The following is a 19,288-nucleotide window of genomic DNA, read 5'->3' as shown; positions in this document are numbered from 1 at the left end:
GTGGCTTCTGGTGGGCTTTCAGCCCCTCTCTTTTTCCACCTAGGTTCTCCTGGTGGCCCAGTTACCCGAGCTCTAGGGCTTGGTGCTGCTAGTTTAACCCAGGGTGCTTCTTCCTTAACTGGTCGGGTCAGGTCACTCGCCGTCCTTCGCCTTTCTACCAGCGCGACAACCTCGTCGTAGGTGGAGGGTTGGTTCTGGCTTACCCAGGTGCGAAGGTCTGGCGGTAGTCCTCTCACGTACCGGTCGATGACCAGAACCTGTAGTATCTCCTCTGGACTCCAGGACTCAGTTCGTAACCACTTTCATGCGAGATGGATGAGGTCATATAATTGGGACCGCGAGGTTTTGTTTTCCTAGTACCTCCACTCATGATATCACTGGGCTCGCACTGCAGTTGTTACCCGAGATCTGGCCAGGATCTCTGCTTTCAGCTGGAGGTAGTCTGCTGCAGCCTCTTCAGGCAAATCATAGTAGGCCTTCTGGGCCTCCCCACACAGGAATGGAGCGAGGATGCCAGACCACTGTTCTTGGGCCAAGCCTTCCGCAGGGCTGTCCTCTCAAAGGCCAGGAGGTATGCCTCTACATCATCCTCCCGCATCATTTTCTGCGGGCAATTGCTGGCCCGAATGATCTGCGTCCCATCATGGTCACGGTTCAGCTCTGTAAGGGCCTTTACCTGGTTTACCAGTTCCCGCAACATAGCTCAGTCTTGAGCAGCCTGGTCCATCAGCAGCCGAGTAGTCTCTTGCTGCAGCCACACTGCCTCCTGTTGGGCGGCTGCCTGGACACGAGTAGCCTCCTCCTGGGCAGCCGTTGCTTGTATCAGTGCCCGCACTACCTCCTCCACTGTGGTGAAAAAAAATAAAAATAGACCCTCTTCCACCGCCCCCCCTCTTCCAAACACCCTCCTTCTTCCGCCGCGCTGTGGACACCAGATCCCACTTCTAACACCAGTTGTGACAAAGTTCCTGCTCTACCTTGGTGGGTCTTGCGCTTATTGGCGGATTTGCTCGCCTTGGAGTTTCACGGCAGCCCTCAGCGTGGCCATTTTTCTGAACCCACAGTCCAGGTCGACGACTCCTGTGTCTGACCAGGAGTTGGGAGGATTTGGGGGGAACCCGGGCCCGCCCTCTACTCCGGGTTACAGCCCAGGGCCCTGTGGAATGCAGCTGTCTAGAGTGCCTCCTGGAATAGCTGTGCAACACCTACAACTCCCTGGGCTACTTCCCCCTGGCCTCCTCCCAACACCTTCTTTATCCTCACCATAGGACCTTCCTCCTGGTGTCTGATAATGCTCGTACACCTCAGTCCTCCAACAGTTCGCGTTCTCACTCTCAGCTCCTAGTGCCTCTTGCTCCCAGCTCCTCACACACACAGCACAAACTGAAGTGAGCTGCTTTTTAAAACCCAGGTGCCCTGATTAGCCTGCCTTAATTGATTCTAGCAGCTTCTTGATTGGCTGCAGGTGTTCTAATCAGCCTGTCTTAATTGTCTCCAAAAGGTTCCTGATTCTTCTGGAACCTTCCCTGTTACCTTACCCAGGGAAAAGGGACCTACTTAGCCTGGGGCTAATATATCTGCCTTCTATTACTTTCCTATAGCCATCTAGCCCGACCCTGTCACAATATATATATCAGTTGTCAGAGAACCATTTCCCATAGAAACTTAATGGCTGACAAAGTGTGAGTAATCTTATTACATTTATTAAGATGTACCAGGCCTGCAGGACTGGTGTAAGATTTCTAAATTCTTAGGTAGATAGCTTTGCCACAACATTAAATTTCAGTTAATCTCCTGCTGATCACCAAAAGGGCTTGGATACTTGCAGAGCCATCTGCAGCCAAACCATGAATTTAAATTATTGACTCAGCCCCTCATTCATCAGAGCTGCCCTACTTCACTTCTGTCAACAGCACCTTCTGCTCTCCAGATTTGTATGTTCTTGGCAAGAGGGAAACGTGGGAGAAACAGGCAGGCTGTTTTTTATTGACGGCAGTGCTACAGTTGCTATGTAACAGCATGCATAGGTCAGCTGAAAGGGTGAGAGCCTAACCTGGCTGTCAAAGAACCAATACATCAATCACTGATCCTTTGATAAATCAGTTAATCTTCCTGGACAGATGTCTTCTTGATGAGGGATTAATGCCTACAGCCTCATGTGCTCTTACCTTTTGGGGACTGGGGTGAGGAAGCAGGCAACCAAAAACTGGACTGTCCTGAAATAAGTCCCTTTCATCCCCAGAGAAGAAAGAGAACTATACACTCTCAAGCTGTTTGAAGTGGCTCAAGAGTGTGAGTACCAACTTCAGGACAGACTGTTAAGAAGCGGAGCACAAACCCCAAACTGACTGGGTGATCTATACTTAGATTTCAGCAACCAAGTATCAAGTGTGAACTCCTCAAGCACTGTAACAGCCTTAATACAGAGAGTCAGAGAGAGTCCATTTGGGTACTTCAGTCTATATTGCCAGGTAAGCCTGCCGTTGTGATAGATGGTCCCTTACACCAAAAATCACAATAATATTCAAGTTACTCCCAGTCCCAAAGGACCAGTCACTTGTCCCAGGTCAATTGCACCTTAGATCTTACACCCAAGAAAATGCTTGTAGCCAATCCTATAATACATTAACTAAAGATTCATTAACAAGGTTAAAGCAGGTAAACATACATACACAAATGAGTTACAGTCTTAAATTCAAAGGATGGTAGAAGCTTCTATCATAAACCAGGCCAAGCACTGAGGATCCCGAGATTATCCCGGAAGTTACTAGATCGCAGGCCGTGGTTCTCATGGGAGACTTCAATCACCCTGATATCTGCTGGGAGAGCAATACAGCGGTGCACAGACAATCCAAGAAGTTTTTGGAAAGGGTTGGGGACAAGTTCCTGGTGCAAGTGCTGGAGGAACCAAATGGGGCAGAGCTCTTCTTGACCTGCTGCTCACAAACTGGGAAGAATTAGTAGGGGAAGCTAAAGTGGATGGGAACCTGGGAGGCAGTGACCATGAGATGGTCGAATTTAGGATCCTGACACAGGGAAGAAAGGAGAGCAGCAGAATACGGACCCTGGACTTCAGAAAACCAGACTTTGACTCCCTCAGGAAACTGATGGGCAGGATCCCCTGGGAGAATAACATGAGGGGGAAAGGAGTCCAGGAGAGCTGGCTGTATTTTAAAGAATCTTTATTGACATGACAGGGACAAACCATCCCGATGTGTAGAAAGAATAGTAAATATGGCAGGCGACCAGCTTGGCTTAAGAGTGAAATCCTCGCTGATCTTGAACACAAAAATGAAGCTCACAAGAAGTGGAAGATTGGACAAATGACCAGGGAAGAGTATAAAAATATTGCTCGGGCATGCAGGAGTGAAATCAGGAAGGCCAAAATCACACCTGGAGTTGCAGCTAGCAAGAGATGTTAAGAGTAACAAGAAGGGTTTCTTCAGGTATGTTAGCAACAAGAAGAAAGTCAAGGAAAGTGTGGGCCCCTTACTGAATGAGGGAGGCAACCTAGTGACAGAGGATGTGGAAAAAGCTCATGTACTCAATGCTTTTTTTGCCTCAGTCTTCATGAACAAGGTCAGCTCCCAGACTACTGCGCTGGGAAGCATAAAATGGGGAGGAGATGATCAGCCCTCTGTGGAGAAAGAAGTGGTTCGGGACTATTTAGAAAAGCTGGACGAGCACAAGTCCATGGGGCCGGATGCGCTGTATCCGAGACTGCTAAAGGAGTTGGTGGATGTGACTGCAGAGCCACTGGCCATTATCTTTGAAAACTCATGGCGATCGGGGGAAGTCCCAGACGACTGGAAAAAGGCTAATGTAGTGCCCATCTTTAAAAAGGGAAGGAGGAGGATCCTGGGAACTACAGGCCAGTCAGCCTCACCTCAGTCCCTGGAAAAATCATGGAGCAGGTCCTCAAGGAATCAATTCTGAAGCATTTAGAGGAGAGGAAAGTAATCAGAAACAGTCAGCATGGATTCACCAAGGGCAAGTCATGCCTGACTAATCTAATTGCCTTCTATGACGAGACAACTGGCTCTGTGGATGAGGGGAAAGTGGTGGACGTGTTCTTCCTTGACTTTAGCAAAGCTTTTGACACGATCTCCCACAGTATTCTTGCCAGCAAGTTAAAGAAGTATGGGCTGGATGAATGGACTATAAGATGGACAGAAAGTTGGCTAGATTGTCGGGCTCAACAGGTAGTGATCAATGGCTCCATGTCTAGTTCGCAGCCAGTATCAAGTGGAGTGCCCTAAGGGTCGGTCCTCGGGCCGGTTTTGTTCAATATCTTCATAAATGATCTGGAGGATGGTGTGGATTGCACCCTCAGCAAGTTTTCAGATGACACTAAACTGGGAGGAGAGGTAGATATGCTGGAGGGTAGGGATAGGATACAGAGGGCCCTAGACAAATTAGAGGATTGGACCAAAAGAAATCTGATGAGGTTCAACAAGGACAAGTGCAGAGTCCTGCACTTAGGACGGAAGAATCCCATGCACCGTTACAGACTAGGGACCGAATGGCTCGGCAGCAGTTCTGCAGAAAAGGACCTAGGTGTTACAGTGGACGAGAAGCTGGATATGAGTCAACAGTGTGCCCTTGTTGCCAAGAAGGCCAATGGCATTTTGGGATGTATAAGTAGGGGCACTGCCAGCAGATCGAGGGATGTGATCGTTCCCCTCTATTCAACATTGGTGAGGCCTCATCTGGAGTACTGTGTCCAGTTTGGGGCCCCACACTACAAAAAGGATGTGGAAAAACTGGAAAACGTCCAGCGGAGAGCAACAAAAATGATTAGGGGACTGGAACACATAATTTATGAGGAGTGGCTGAGGGAACTGGGATTGTTTAGTCTGCGGAAAAGAAGAATGAGGGGGGATTTGATAGCTGCTTTCAGCTACCTGAAAGGGGGTTCCAAAGAGGATGGATCTAGACTGTTCTCAGTGGTAGCTGATGACAGAACAAGGAGTAATGGTCTCAAGTTGCAGTGGGGGAGGTTTAGGTTGGATATTAGGAAAAACTTTTTCACTTGGAGGGTGGAGAAACATTGGAATACGTTACCTAGGGAGGTGGTGAAATCTCGTTCCTTAGATATTTTTAAGGTCAGGCTTGACAAAGCCCTGGCTGGGATGATTTAGTTGGGGATTGGTCCTGCTTTGAGCAGGGGGTTGGTCTAGATGACCTCCTGAGGTCACTCGCAACCCTGATATTCTATGATTCTATGATTATGCTTAGAAATCTTGACCTCTCAAAGTCCAAGCAGCATACAGACCCAGTTTCTTCTTGTCAGGAATTTTTATTCCCTTCCCCCATAGTCCAAGCTCATGGGACGAATCCTCGTGCACATCTCCTCTTCATGGATGTCGGGGAGCAATCCACAGTCTTTGTCCTTTAATGTTTCACAATGGCTCATTTGGTTTCAATGGACCTTCTTGTGTGCAGGACCCAGCATCTTTGGTAGGAATCCAGCCTTTACATTAATTAATGCTTCTTTCCTATTTGGTGAGTTACAGGACATGTCTACGCTACAAAATTAAGTCGACCTCACTTACATCAGCATACAGCCGCCGCAGTAATTACATCGCTGGTGCGTATTTACACTTTGCTCCTTGTGTTGGCAGTGAGCATCGTCACCAGGAGCACTTGTACCAACTGTGCTGTCAGTATGGGGCATTGTGGGACAGTTTCTGAAAGCCAGTAAAAGTTGATGTAAGCAATGCAGCGTCTACACCGACACTGCGACAACCTAACTACATCGACATTGACTCTATGCCTCTTGCAGAATTGGACTTATTAAGTCAGCATAGTGGGGCAGTTACATCGGCGGGAGTGAAATTTAATGTAGACATTTACATACTTAGGTCAACATAAGCTGCTTTGCATCGACCTAGTTCTGTAGTGTAGACCAGGTCATAGTTAGAGGTTTGCAATGCATACCCTAATATAACCTGAAGCGAGATAAATACATGCAGCATCCTACAACCATTTCATAAAGTCAAATACTATTTTAATAATACTAACACGCAGGTGAGCCAGACAGGTTTCCAGCTAGGCATTCATCAGTGTTCAGTTGGGGCCTAAAGTCCTTGGCATGAGCTGGCACCTGGTCTGCAAGCATCACACACACTTCCTGCTATTAACACCAGCATTTGGTGTCAAGATAGAAACAAAGGAGAAATTGTTTAGAATGTATTCATTTGAGTATATACAGATAAGAACACAAATGAATAATTTCTAAACAAATATAACAGTCATCTGGTCCAATATTGTTAGGTACTGGTAGATTCACAAGTAGTGGGGTTGCTGTAGACGTTTTACACACAGGCAGATACATAGGCAGATGGTGTAGAATTGTTATATTCAGATGAATATGGAGGTGTTATTCAATATACAAATGACAGGTTGAAAATTTTCTTGGTATAGCAGATTGCGGTTTTTAAAACTTCCAATCCAATATGACACATTTCCACTTTTGATGGGCAGTGCTGCTGCTATCGCTGTTTCTATGTTCTGTACTTCAGAAAGAGAGACGAAAAAGAATTAAGGCAGTTGTTGATAGATGTGGAGGTGGAAGGGTTTTACTCTGAACTGCTGGTGTGAAAGAGAGGGTGGAGAACGAGCAAGAGCGAAGCCTTCATCCAACCTGCAGCTCAGCTCCAAAGATTAACAGCTGGAAATAGCTGGCTTTAACTGTTTTTGCCTTATTTCAGCGTAGCCTTGGTGGCTCATGTATGCCTGCGAAGTGAGTTCGTATACTATGCTTTGGCACAGAAAGCCACAGTATACCTAGCAATCCACTTAGGTTGGTTTAAGGGTTGAATTTATCACTGTTCTGTAGAATATCATCCCTTATAGACTTCAATTACACAAAACAGTCCTCCACAGTATTGGCTTGTTTCACTTAGCCAATTCATATCAATTCTGGCTCTGTCAATTTTTTGCCCTATCTTTGCATCCCTAGGTATTTTTATTCATTACACAGAGTTGTAATTTTTATCCATTACATGACTAGTTGCGACTTCTCCACTCAAACTGATTATTGAAATGGCTACAAAAATCAAAGTCAGAACCACTGTAGTAGCTGAACACATCACAAACACTGAATTAATCTTTCACGATACCCTGTGAGATGGCAGAAGTATCTATATTTTACAGAGCCTGGAAACTAAAATGGAAATACAGTTCTGTACTTTTACCAATCATTTCCCCAAAATTCCAGGAGCCTTTTTAGTTAAATGCATTTAGATGTATTTTCTACTCTGTGTCTGGAATGTACATTCCAAATCATCACTTCACACTGCTCTTGAGGGTGCAGAAGTGTTACCAGCAAACAACAGTTGGATCATTTGAAAGCTCCAAATATAAATAACCTTTGACTCAGTCCTTTGTGATTCTTTTCTATTCATGGTAGTACAGAATTCTCATCTCTTATTCAGCCAGGCAGTGAGGGGGGCTAGAAAATCATTCTATTTGTGTCAAAAGGCAAAGGAAAACTTAAAATTGGGGGCTGTCTGCATATTGCTGGCATTTAAAACAATGTCTCATAATTTCCCTTAACAACTCTGGGTATATGTTAAGAAGGATGGAGGAGAGAATCAATCTTTATGGGACTTCCTGAGTGCTCCAGAGATAAAAGAGCAGTTTTCCATCACCACACTCTGTTGTTGTCTTGAAAGGAAGAAATGGAGCCATTTCAGCACTTTACAAGGGGTTCCTGCCGTCTCTTAGGCAGGACAGTAGCATAGGTGCTGGAACTAGGGGTCCTGGGGATGCTTTCAGATCCCCTGGCTTGAAGTGGTTTCCATTATAACGAATGGAATATTTACAGTTTGATTCAATGACTCTCAGCAACCCCACTATAAAAATTGTTCTAGCACCCCTGGACAATAATATGATCTATGTAGAAATGCCACAGACACATCCAGAAATAAGAGCAAGAACTTTCTGCAGTTTGCAGGCAGGAGGAGATCATCTTTCAGTGCTACCAATGCTATTGTGGTTCTGGCTTGGCCTTAAACCAGGTTGCAGGGATGCAGAATATTGGTAATAGGTGTGTTTGGAGGCAGCCTGTAGCTAGTTTCTAAGTTAATTTGCTCAAAAATGAGAGGTCAATCAACAAGCAGTAGTTTGTTAAGTCAAAGTTAAATGTAAATAAGCCAGATAGTGGTATGCTTTAAGGTGGATGGTAGCTTTCTCTCATTAAAGGTGGTGTGGAGTTGACAATCTCTGTAAGAGTCCTCAGATGTCTTTAACTAGCCCATGATGGGCACAGATCAACAGTCAGTAGTGAATCAGATTTCTTCCAGCAGTCCTATAGTTTCTTGCTATGTGAAGGAGCTAAATTCCTTGGAAGGGGAAAGGTGTTTTAAGTCTCATGAATAACTGCTGGTGTCCTGATCTTATAATGTTGACAGGTCTTTGAAAGGAATTTGTTGCTGGGATATGAGGAAGCAGTTTGCGTTAATAAGGTGGTTCACAATCTGGAAAATTTTACAGGGTGTTACATGTAAAGTTGACGATATATTAGCTAGAGTAGAGAAAAATCTTCTGCTGGAGTTTAACTGCCAGTTTTCTATCAGTGTCATTAGTTTCCTTTCCTACTGCTCCATCGTCTCAGAAATCCACAATGATGTGCTGGGATGAATGCAAGGGTGCTTTTAGGTACCAGCGTGGTCAATAGCAGAAGCCAGTGTACAAGGTCAAAGTTTCACCAGATCTTCCAGTTCTTGGTTCTTCAGTTGGGTATGGATTTCACTGAGGATGCTTCAGAAATTATCTGGGACTATGAGTTTATAGAACAGGGGCAGACTACTGATAAAACCTTCTTCCTGCATGATACCCACATTTTTATATCAATTCGAAGGTTATAGTGGACTGCCCAAGATATAGGTCAATCCTTCAGTTTCCTTTGTCCACATCTAGACAGATGATCCAGTCTAAGGTGTGACTGTGTGTTTTACTCCTTCATGAGTCACCTGATTATATCATGGGGGTCTGAGGGTGGTTTGGGGGGGAGGGATAGCTCAGTGGTTTGAGCATTGGCCTGCTAAACCCAGGGTTGTGAGTTCAATCCTTGAGGGGGCCATTTAGGGATCTGGGGCAAACACTGGGGACTGGTCCTGCTTTGAGCAGGGGGTTGGACTAGATGACCTCCTGAGGTCCCTTCCAACTCTGATATTCTATGATTCTATGATAGTGGAAGAGCCTGATGCCATTCTGCACATTTTAAAAGTGGTCAGGTTTAGGCTTGGAAGTATTTCCAACGGGAGCAAATTCCAGAGACAAAGCCCCCCCTACTGGCTTCCACCTCCTGCAAGCTTCATCCTTGTGAAAGATAGCTGAAGTGATACAGATGGCAAAGAGGAAATGGGGCTCTCTAAGATAACAAGAACCTGGCCCATATAGGGCTTTGTAGAAAATTAGCATCTTGAATTTCACCCAGAAATGACTGTCCGCTACGGAAAAGAGAAACGCACAGGTGTAACATGCTCTGACAGCCCACCTATAGACAGAAGGTGGAGAACCTCATTTTGTATTAGTCAAAAGTTCATGGTTAGCTCTAAAGAGTGCATTGCACTCATCTAGCCTAGAGGTATAAAAGAGGCACAGATAAACATGGTGAAGAAAGCATATTAAAGTACTTATCCTCTTGATCAGCCATGGATGAAAAAATATTTGCTGTCACTGATAAAAGCTGGGAGTCTGGTGCAGTGATGAATCTAAAAAGACCCAAGAGAATGAACCAGTTTAACAGTAGGTGGGCAGATACCCTCAATCAAGAGACAGGTTAAAGGTCTTCAAAACCTTTCTCTCTGCCAATCCACATCAACTCAATCTTATTTGGAGTGAGTTAAAGCCATCCAAATCACACTCTCTGGCTGACATTGGGACAGCATGGATATGACTGAATACTTCTGAAGACAAGAAATAGATCTAAGTACTGTCTGCAAACTGATAACAGTGTAGCCACTATATATCACAATGTTTCACCAGCTTTAAATAGACTGTGTAAAAGAGCAGTGACAAAACTCAGTCTTGTGGGACTCAGCTGAGTCACTCGGAGAAAAAAAAGAAGTCAGCCACCCTCTGAAAGAAATGTGTGGACCCATTCTACCAATCCAAGGAGTTTAAGGATTTTGGATGCTAGAGTTGGCCTGTCACCACCTTTTCGTTGATGTTCCCAGAGACAGGAGGTTAGAGACTTGGCAATATTCAAGAAGAACACCGGTTTCTTCAACAAGGGCAGGACTGCAGCTTGTTTAAACGTTGCTTTTGCCCTCCCATAGGTGAGACATTAACAATCTCTCCAATAAAGTGCTCAGGCATTCCTAAGTGTCTGGCCTTCATCAGTCTAGCTAAACATAGATCCACTGCCTAGGTGGTTCAACATACTGCCCTCAGTGCATACAAGACCTCTCACTGAGAAACTGATTAATTCAGTCAGAGAACACTGTGTATAATGAAAGACTGGCAAAAAGAGTTAACTCCCATCCAACATCACAAAAACGTCTTGTCTGAGTCAAAGGATAAGTTAAGGTTTGGGTGACTCCTATTTTTGTTAAATGGATTGCCTGACTCTAAATAGCATGCAGAAGGATAGCATTAAGAATAGTGCAGGTACCTTAACTGACTTTTTTTTTATTTTCATGTTTTAATTTTCAACTTCAACTTTCCATAAAATAAGTGTTTTACTTTGGGATAATTACACAACTTAGTAACAATTTTTTTCCTGCTTGGAAGGAAATGCTGAAGATCAAAGATCCTGAAACAAGAACTGAATTTGTCTGACTTGTTTCCTCTGTAGACAAACCTGGTCCACCTCAGAATGTGAAAATCATAGATGTATGGGGATTCAACGTGGCTCTGGAGTGGAAACCACCCCAAGATAATGGCAATGCACAGATCTCAGGGTACACAATCCAGAAGGCTGACAAAAAGACAATGGTGAGAGACACTCAGGCTTGCCAATAATTCCTAAAGTCACTGAAATTGGGTGGGAAAAGAGTAGGGCCAGGTAGAGCATGGAAGTAGGATGCTGAACCAGAAACTACATATTCACTTTCAGGGCTTGTATCAATTGACATGGTTTTTTATTTTGTTATGAACAGACATGTTGAAATTGAGTAGAGTCATGTTGATTTCATCTGTGATTATTGGCACTAAAGCAGTCTCTGAAGACTTAGAAAGACAGACTACAATAGTTTACAAAGTTTTTATATGCAATAACCATAAGGGATAGAAACTTTTGTGTTTTATGCACGTACATATACAATTTTGTGCCAGAATGAAGATCAAAGTAAGAAAATATATAAGGTTTTTAATTTCCCTTAAAGGAATCTGTGTGCTATCACTTACTCTATCAGGAATTGTTATCCATTCCCAAAATCACTGTTGCTTGGTAGGCTGTCTTCTTCATTAACACTGACAAGGAAGGTCTCTACACGACAACTAGCACCATCTCTGACCCTTTAAACCTTTTTCAAGATAGTCTACTTTTTCTAACAATGTACAATCTCATTATAGGAATGGTACACTGTTTTTGACCATTATCGACGCACCAACTGTATAGTGTCAGACCTGATTATGGGGAATGAGTATTATTTCCGTGTCTTCAGTGAAAATTTGTGTGGCCTGAGTGAAACTGCTGCAACAACTAAAACTCCTGCCTACATACAAAAGACAGGTAACACACATTCTTCAAAACAAAGGTCACAAAGACTGACTCATGGATAAGCCACAGTTAGCAAGTTGAGTAATATATTATAGACAGCAGAGTACAGAATTACTGGGCATAGGAGCAGAGACTTTTTCATTACTTAACACTGGGCACTTACAGCTTCTAATCTTTTAGACTCCTTATGCAATTAGACAGTGACATATTTTTTTATTTTCAGCCACAAGAATCCTGAGACAGGCCCCCAGAAGTCATTAAATTAAAAACAAATTTTGGGGTTCTTATTATCTTCTGGGTTTTGAGTCTTTAGAGTACATGCTTTCAAGCTGTTCCATGAAACCATGAGAGCTAGAAACTTATTTTTTAAATGAAAACAGATTCTCACATAATCCTAGCACTCCAGGAGCTAGGGCTTTTAGGAAAAAATACCTCATTACATCACAAAAGTTGACAACGCTGATGTTTTAACACTACTGCTTTCCTAAAACAACATAGATAAAATAAAATTACAAGTAGACTGTGTTGACTAGGCAAGATTTAAGACAAAATTCTTACCAGATTACTCTGTTTGTTTGAATTGCAGGCACCATTTATAAACCACCCAGTTACAAAGAGCATGACTTCTCTGAAGCCCCCAAATTCACTCACCCCTTAGTAAACCGTTCTGTGATCTCTGGATACAATGCTACGCTCAGCTGTGCTGTAAGAGGAAGCCCCAAGGTACAGATTACAATAGTTTTCATCTATATAATTGTGACAAGTCAAAAGCCTACTATAACTACCCTAAAATCCATGCCAGCTTCATGTAATTATACTGTTCCAATTATTGATCTACATTATAGGACACCAATCCCAGTCCATACTATCCCTCCACACCCTAGAATTAAATAGTGTTCCTGTGAAAAACCTAAACACCAACAAAAGCAATATAGTGATACAGCATGAAACCTATGTTTTTAAATGCCCAAGTCGGGACGTTGAAAATTACAGTTGGCATAGCAATGTTAACTCTGGCCCCTTCCATGTATATATTATAATTGGGTCTTTCAGCACAGCAAAGGACAACGCAACATACCATTCATTTAACAGAATGCAAAGGAAATACATCTTTTTCTATTACCTTCAGTGCACCTATGTAACTTTTTGTGTTTCTAAATGCGGATTGTGTGATCAAGTAGTAAAATACCCTGCTGTAATATGTATGCGCAAGGGGACAGCATTAAAAAAAAAAAATCTCAGGCAGGGAACACTTTCTTCACTCTCAATTATTTGCTGAGCTCTATTCAGGGTGAACTGTACTTTGTACCTTATTGATGGATATTAGGAAAAAGCACCAGAAAGACTATCAAGCACAGGCTAAGATTAGATTCAATCTCTGAAAGCAGACTGAACCGGGGGAAAAAGGGTCTTATACACACTTAAGAAATTTACCATGGATAATAATTGTTCATCCTCAATCAACCGGGGGGAAAAGGGTCTTATACACACTTAAGAAATTTACCATGGATAATAATTGTTCCTCCTCAATCAACTGAAACTCATCTTCTATCCAATACACAACTGTTCCAGTTACCACTGATTTTCACAAACACCCCAGATTATGCTTTTTGTGGTCATTAAATGAGTCAGTCGTTTGGATGATTCTTCCTCCCATGTTAGCACAATTGATGCAAACCCCTGCTCATCCTGCCATCCCACAGTGCAAACAATCACTCCAAAGTGGCCTCTCTAAGACACCTTTCTGCACCTGCAATGCCAATTGTATGCTTGCCAGAAGACACATACAAATGGCTCTGTACACACTGGACAGCTGTTGTGCATCTTTTTCAGAGACAACACTTCCTGGTGATAGCGCTTTGACATTTTGATAACTCTATACTATCAAAGATGTCTCGGGTATAAAGTATATTCCATGAACATGCTGCCACTAGGCAGATGCCAATATTCATGTCCAGATAGCACTGTGACATGAGATGGACATCCAGAAGGAGCAAGAGGGCTATTGACAAAAATACTAGGGTGGACAAAGTTGTTCAAGAACAGTAAAACTGCAGGTGTCGTTAATATGATTCAGCATGACTAGTATGAATGCACGAGACTCATCAAGCAGACAAGGCCAAAGACATACAATACCAAAATAGTAATAATAATATCTTTCATTAGTAGATCTCAAAGCACTTTACAAAGGAGATCAGTACCATTATTCCAATTTTATAGATGAGGACACTGAGGCCCAAGGCTGCTAATTCTAAAAACAAATCAGATGCCACAAAGGTTTGGTTCTTACTGTTTAAATCCTAGTGCTGCATTAAAGATTCCACTGGGTTTAGAAACAGAGGATAAACATGAGTCACAGTGCAAGAAACATTATTTTCATTTAAATTTTTATTCCACCATCTTGGTTGCAAAAATATAAGACCTTCTTTAGTCCCACACTGTAATCAGAAGGGAAAAACGTATCAGAAACAAACATACTTGATAGCCTGCATACATGCAGCTATCAATACTATGCACTACAACTGAGATTACTCATTACTAAGGACAGAAGAATCCCATGCACTGCTACAGACTAGGGACCGAATGGCTCGGCAGCAGTCCTGCAGAAAAGGACCTAGATGTTACAGTGGACGAGAAGCTGGATATGAGTCAACAGTGTGCCCTTGTTGCCAAGAAGGCCAATGGCATTTTGGGATGTATACGAAGGGGCACTGCAAGCAGATTGAGGGATGTGATCGTTCCCCTCTATTCAACATTGGTGAGGCCTCATCTGGAGTACTGTATCCAGTTTGGGGCCCCACACTACAAGAACGATGTGGAAAAATTGGAAAACGTCCAGCGGAGGGCAACAAAAATGATTAGGGGACTGGAACACATGACTTATGAGGAGAGGCTGAGGGAACTGGGATTGTTTAGTCTGCGGAAGAGAAGAATGTGGGGGGATTTGATAGCTGCTTTCAACTACCTGAAAGGGGGTTCCAAAGAGGATGGATCTAGACCGTTCTCAGTGGTAGCAGATGACAGAACAAGGAGTAATGGTCTCAAGTTGCAGTGGGGGAGGTTTAGGTTGGATATTAGGAAAATCTTTTTCACTAGGAGGGTGGTGAAGCACTGGAATGGGTTACCTAGGGAGGTGGTGGAATCTCCTTCCTTAGATATTTTAAGGTCAGGCTTAACAAAGCCCTGGCTGGGATGATTTAGTTGGGGATTGGTCCTGCTTTGAGCAGGGGGTTGGACTAGATGACCTCCTGAGGTCCCTTCCAACCCTGATATTCTATGATTCAGGAGACTTTCCCTCCTGTACTCACAATGCTTCCCCTCCTGGCACCCAGGCAGCATGAAAGAGAAGGAGGAAGCAGAGGGATGATGAGCAGGGTGGAAGGAGGAGGAACAGACTAGGGGATAGGAGCAGAAGTGGACAGGGACAGACTTGGGGGATTTGAGCAGAGTGGGACAGAAGCAGGGGAGATGGTAGGGGACACAAGTAGAAGGGAACAGGGACAAAAGAATCTGTAACAGCCACAGAACACTCTCCTACAAAACCCAAAACTGAACTCAGGATTCCTAAGTCCCAACATTCCTTTGTCCTCCGCAAACAGGTGGCAAACTCACTGATAAAAATCTGTATCTCATCCCCTTTTAGTGACTGGCCCAGAGTCTACCAGGAACTGAGACACCTCAAATGGTAGAGATCTGTGGTGAGGATTTAAAAGTGGAATCCTAGTGGTAAACCACATATGGATTAATATGGTTCCACATGGAGTTTTTTTTTTCCCATTTGCTTTTTTAAAAACCTAGGAAATTACATACAAGATAAACTGTGTTTAAAAACTGTTAAGGTTCAACCCAAAAGTTATGAAATGCCAGAACTTAGACTGACCATGCAACCTTAATTCAGCCCTCTTATGTGTATACATTTTTATAGCCTTTAATTACATGATCACATACTTTTTTCCTACAAGACCTCTGCCTCATTCACTGCACAAGATGGATGGTGCTCAGGGTTTTGTACTAAACAACTCTGTTTTCTGCAGGAAATTGGAAGGTGTTTAGTGAATGAGACAGCAACTGCAGGAGGATGGTCTGGTAGTTAAGACACCTGAATACCATGATGGAGAACTGAATTCTATGCTTTCATCTGCCACAGTTACCCACTAGTTTCATAGTTTCTGTGTTCCTCCTTTTCTGGATGCCCAACTTGAGACACCAGGGGCCTGATTTGCACAAGTGCTGATCACTTACAACTGAAGTCAACTGGAGCTATGCTTTGAACATGATATAAAATGCTAATTATGCTGAAAAAAATCAGGCCCCAGATACCTCAAGTTAGGCAAAATTAGCAGGCCTCACAATTTTGGTCTAAAATATCTCTGTCTCTCAGTTCCTCATCTGTAAATGGAACTAATAATACCATATCATCTCACAGGCATCTTGTGCGGATAAATCCATTCATGTTTGTAAAGCACTCATATGTTATGGTGATGAGCACCCAAAAAAAAGCCCAAGAGGGAATTAATAATTCTGTAGACAGTGCAGGGTTTGTATAGTGTGCAGTAAACAAGATACAGAGCTACACACTGAATGAAGATAAAAAGAAATATTGAAAAGCTAAGTTATCTATTTTCTGAGCATTGTACATCTGATGTAGTGAATGAGTCAGGGTCTCATGAAAACAACAGTATGGAATCATGTAATTAAAAATAGTATCATAGTGCACCTAAGGGGGCTGTATTAAGGTTGCACAGGCAGCCATAAATCTTCAACTTCCTAACTTTTGTTTTTATGTTCTTCAGCCAAAGATATTCTGGTACAAGAACAAAGTGGATCTCTCTGGAGATGCCAAGTATCGTATGTTCAGCAAGCAAGGGGTATTGACCCTGGAGATCCGAAAGCCTAGTCCCTTTGATGGAGGCTTTTACACTTGTAAAGCTGTGAATGAATGTGGTGAAGCTGAAATAGAGTGCAGATTGGATGTCAGAGGTAACCAGATTTCTGTAGACAATATTCTCCTTTAAATGAATGGATAATTAATTTCTCCAAAAACCACAGCTTCCCTTTAAGCAAAAATTGTTGATATCTAGGGGGCAGAAGCTAAAGTCCATTGAATAAGTGAATGTCTCCATAGGAACAGGTGAAAATATGGTAGAATTCTGTGGTAGAACTTTGTTATACGTTAGGTACTATAGGGCAAGAAGATGGGGAGCTATTCAGCTCCCATTGTTGTTAATATTCCAGAAGAAGGCATGAGACATTGGAATGAATGTCACAAGCTGAATTAATAAACAGTACGCTGTGGACAACAGCACTGTCCTATAGACCAGAGGTTCTCAAACTTCATTGCACCACGACCCGCTTCTGACAACAAAAATTACTAGATGACCCCAGGAAGGGGGACCAAAGCCTGAGTCCGCCTGAGCCCTGCTGCCCCAGGGCAGGGGGGCCAAAGCTGAAGCCTGAGATCTGCCACTCCGGGCTGACGCCCTTGGGCTTTGGTCTCAGGCGGTGGGGCTGGGGCTTGGGCCCCGGCCCCAGCAAGTCTAACGCCAGCCCTAGTGACTCCATTAACATGGAGTTGCGACCCACTTTGGGGTCCTGATCCACAGTTTGAGAACTGCTGCTATAGACAATACTCTACATTTCAAAACTGATATTCCTAAGAGCCTCAAAAGTGATGAGATACGATAGCTGTCAAAAATATGTAAATATAAGCTCTGTTACATTACAAGCAATTATAAAAGAGGATACTGATAACTTATTTTCACTACTAGCTGAAGTCAGACAAATGCTTACACTGCAAAAGGGAACATTTTAGGCTAAATATTGTTAAAAAAAACATAATACGAGTTATAAAGTACCATGAGCATGCATGGTGCTTTGCATACAAATAAATTTCAGAAACAGAACAAACTGCCAACAAGGACGCGTACAGAATAGCGACTGGTGGAGATGTGCCTTCTACACAGGGAGATTGACTTCTTCCAATCCAAATGGTATTACATCATTAAAAATTGTTATGCGTACAATCAAAAATGCTAGAAAAAATATGGTGCAACCATATTCCAATATAAGGACAAAAACGTGGTAATTTGAATACAAAAGCAACAAGAGTAACTGTAGTTCACCTCAATGGAGAAAAGCAAGTACAGTGTTCTTTTTAAAATTAATAATAATATGGCCCAAGAAGAAAAAGGTGGTATATGGCCACTAGAGAGACGGTCACTCTCTTCACAGTTGCAGTAGATAGCATTTTAGTGACAGAACATTTGAAAGTGAATGCAAATGACAAAGTTAAATGTTTGGAGGCATATACAAGGAATACCCCCTGTTAAACATGGAAAAATATTTAAAACGTAGTAATTGAAATTTTAAGTCCTCTTTTTCTTAGAGTCTGTCTTGGGCATGTTAAGTCTCCCCATGATTGTGAGGGAGAAAATGACCACTGTAAAATTCTCTCTCTCTGCCCCCATCCTTTTTTTTTAAGCTTTAATTAGTGCTATGTCTTAATTTTGCAGTTCAGCTTCTATGGTGTGTCTCACTGACTCTTAATTCTTTTACCTCCTCCAGCACCTCAGTAAAACTCTAAACCTTAGTTCATCACCAATTCAAGGTATGAAACAAAATAACTTAAGGAAAATAATTAGTTAGCATTGGGTAAAATAATGATGAATAAAGCTGGATAGGTAGAAAACAGGTCCATTCAGAGCCATTTATGGAAATCCACAGTTTATGGGTCAATCAATAAATAAGATGATTTTTTTAAAATCACTGCATTTAAATCATATTCCTGCAAAGTGCCTTTTTTGGACTCCCATTCAAGTTAGAGGGTATTAAAGACTCTCCTGCCCCTCACAGGCTTAAACAATTTGTAAGGCTAATGGAATAATCCTACTGGAACATTTCCTTTTTTAATTTACTGAAAATTGTTTGTGTAGGAGAATCACAGCAGTGGTTCCATGTGTACCACGAATTAGTACAAGGCTAATTTGTAACATAGTATCTGGATGTAGTAGTTTAAAAATCATGTTAAGTTTAAAAATGGTTGTTCATACGTATATCTGAAAGTGTACAATGCACTTTAAACTTTTAAAAATAAAATGGTTATCATAACCATCACACTTGTTTGTGACCAACCTCTCTCTCTCTCTCTCTCTCTCTTCTCTTTCTGTCTCAGGTGGTGTTGGGCTTGGAATTTGAAGAGAAGGAAAGGACAAAAGAAGAAAATTAATAATGGGTAGACCCATGTACACCTAAAGCTCTGAGCATCTTTAAATGTCATTTAATGGGGGAGAAAGATGTTCTGTTTAGCTACACAGTTTCACATGTTTCCCTTCTCAGAATTGTTGAAGTGTTATTGTCCCTAATAACCATGCAGGAGAAATAGAAATATTTTCTCCATTAACATTAGAGGTTCTCCTTTAGGACAGAAACATTAAAGCTAAATGCAAAACTGATCCACCACCCCTCAAGTGAGCACAAACACTAACATCAACTCTTCAATGCTAAAATAAATCCTCTCCTTTTCCTCTTTTGTCACTTTCAGAATTCTAAAATTCTTGATGGAATACTTGTATTGCTCAGAAATACCTAGCAGGTCATTTGTTCTAGTGCTTCAAC

At 42.5% G+C, this 19,288-nt stretch overlaps 1 protein-coding gene across 1 annotated transcript in view; it reads left to right on the top strand.

Moving 5' to 3' along the window:
* MYBPC3 (myosin binding protein C3) overlaps positions 1-18,956 on the top strand; it is a 128,627-nt gene extending 109,671 nt beyond the window's left edge. The window contains exons 30-34 of the mRNA XM_073350333.1: positions 10,808-10,947; positions 11,527-11,686; positions 12,261-12,397; positions 16,468-16,654; positions 18,846-18,956. Coding sequence (XP_073206434.1) covers positions 10,808-10,947; positions 11,527-11,686; positions 12,261-12,397; positions 16,468-16,654; positions 18,846-18,868 — 647 coding nt within the window. The 3' untranslated portion in view covers positions 18,869-18,956. The remainder of the gene's footprint in view (positions 1-10,807; positions 10,948-11,526; positions 11,687-12,260; positions 12,398-16,467; positions 16,655-18,845) is intronic.
* The last annotated feature ends 332 nt before the right edge of the window (positions 18,957-19,288 follow it).

The sequence above is a fragment of the Lepidochelys kempii genome, chromosome 6 (genome assembly GCF_965140265.1).
Source record: "Lepidochelys kempii isolate rLepKem1 chromosome 6, rLepKem1.hap2, whole genome shotgun sequence".
Classification (NCBI taxonomy): domain Eukaryota; kingdom Metazoa; phylum Chordata; order Testudines; family Cheloniidae; genus Lepidochelys; species Lepidochelys kempii.
This window is presented reverse-complemented; position numbering and strand designations above follow the sequence as displayed.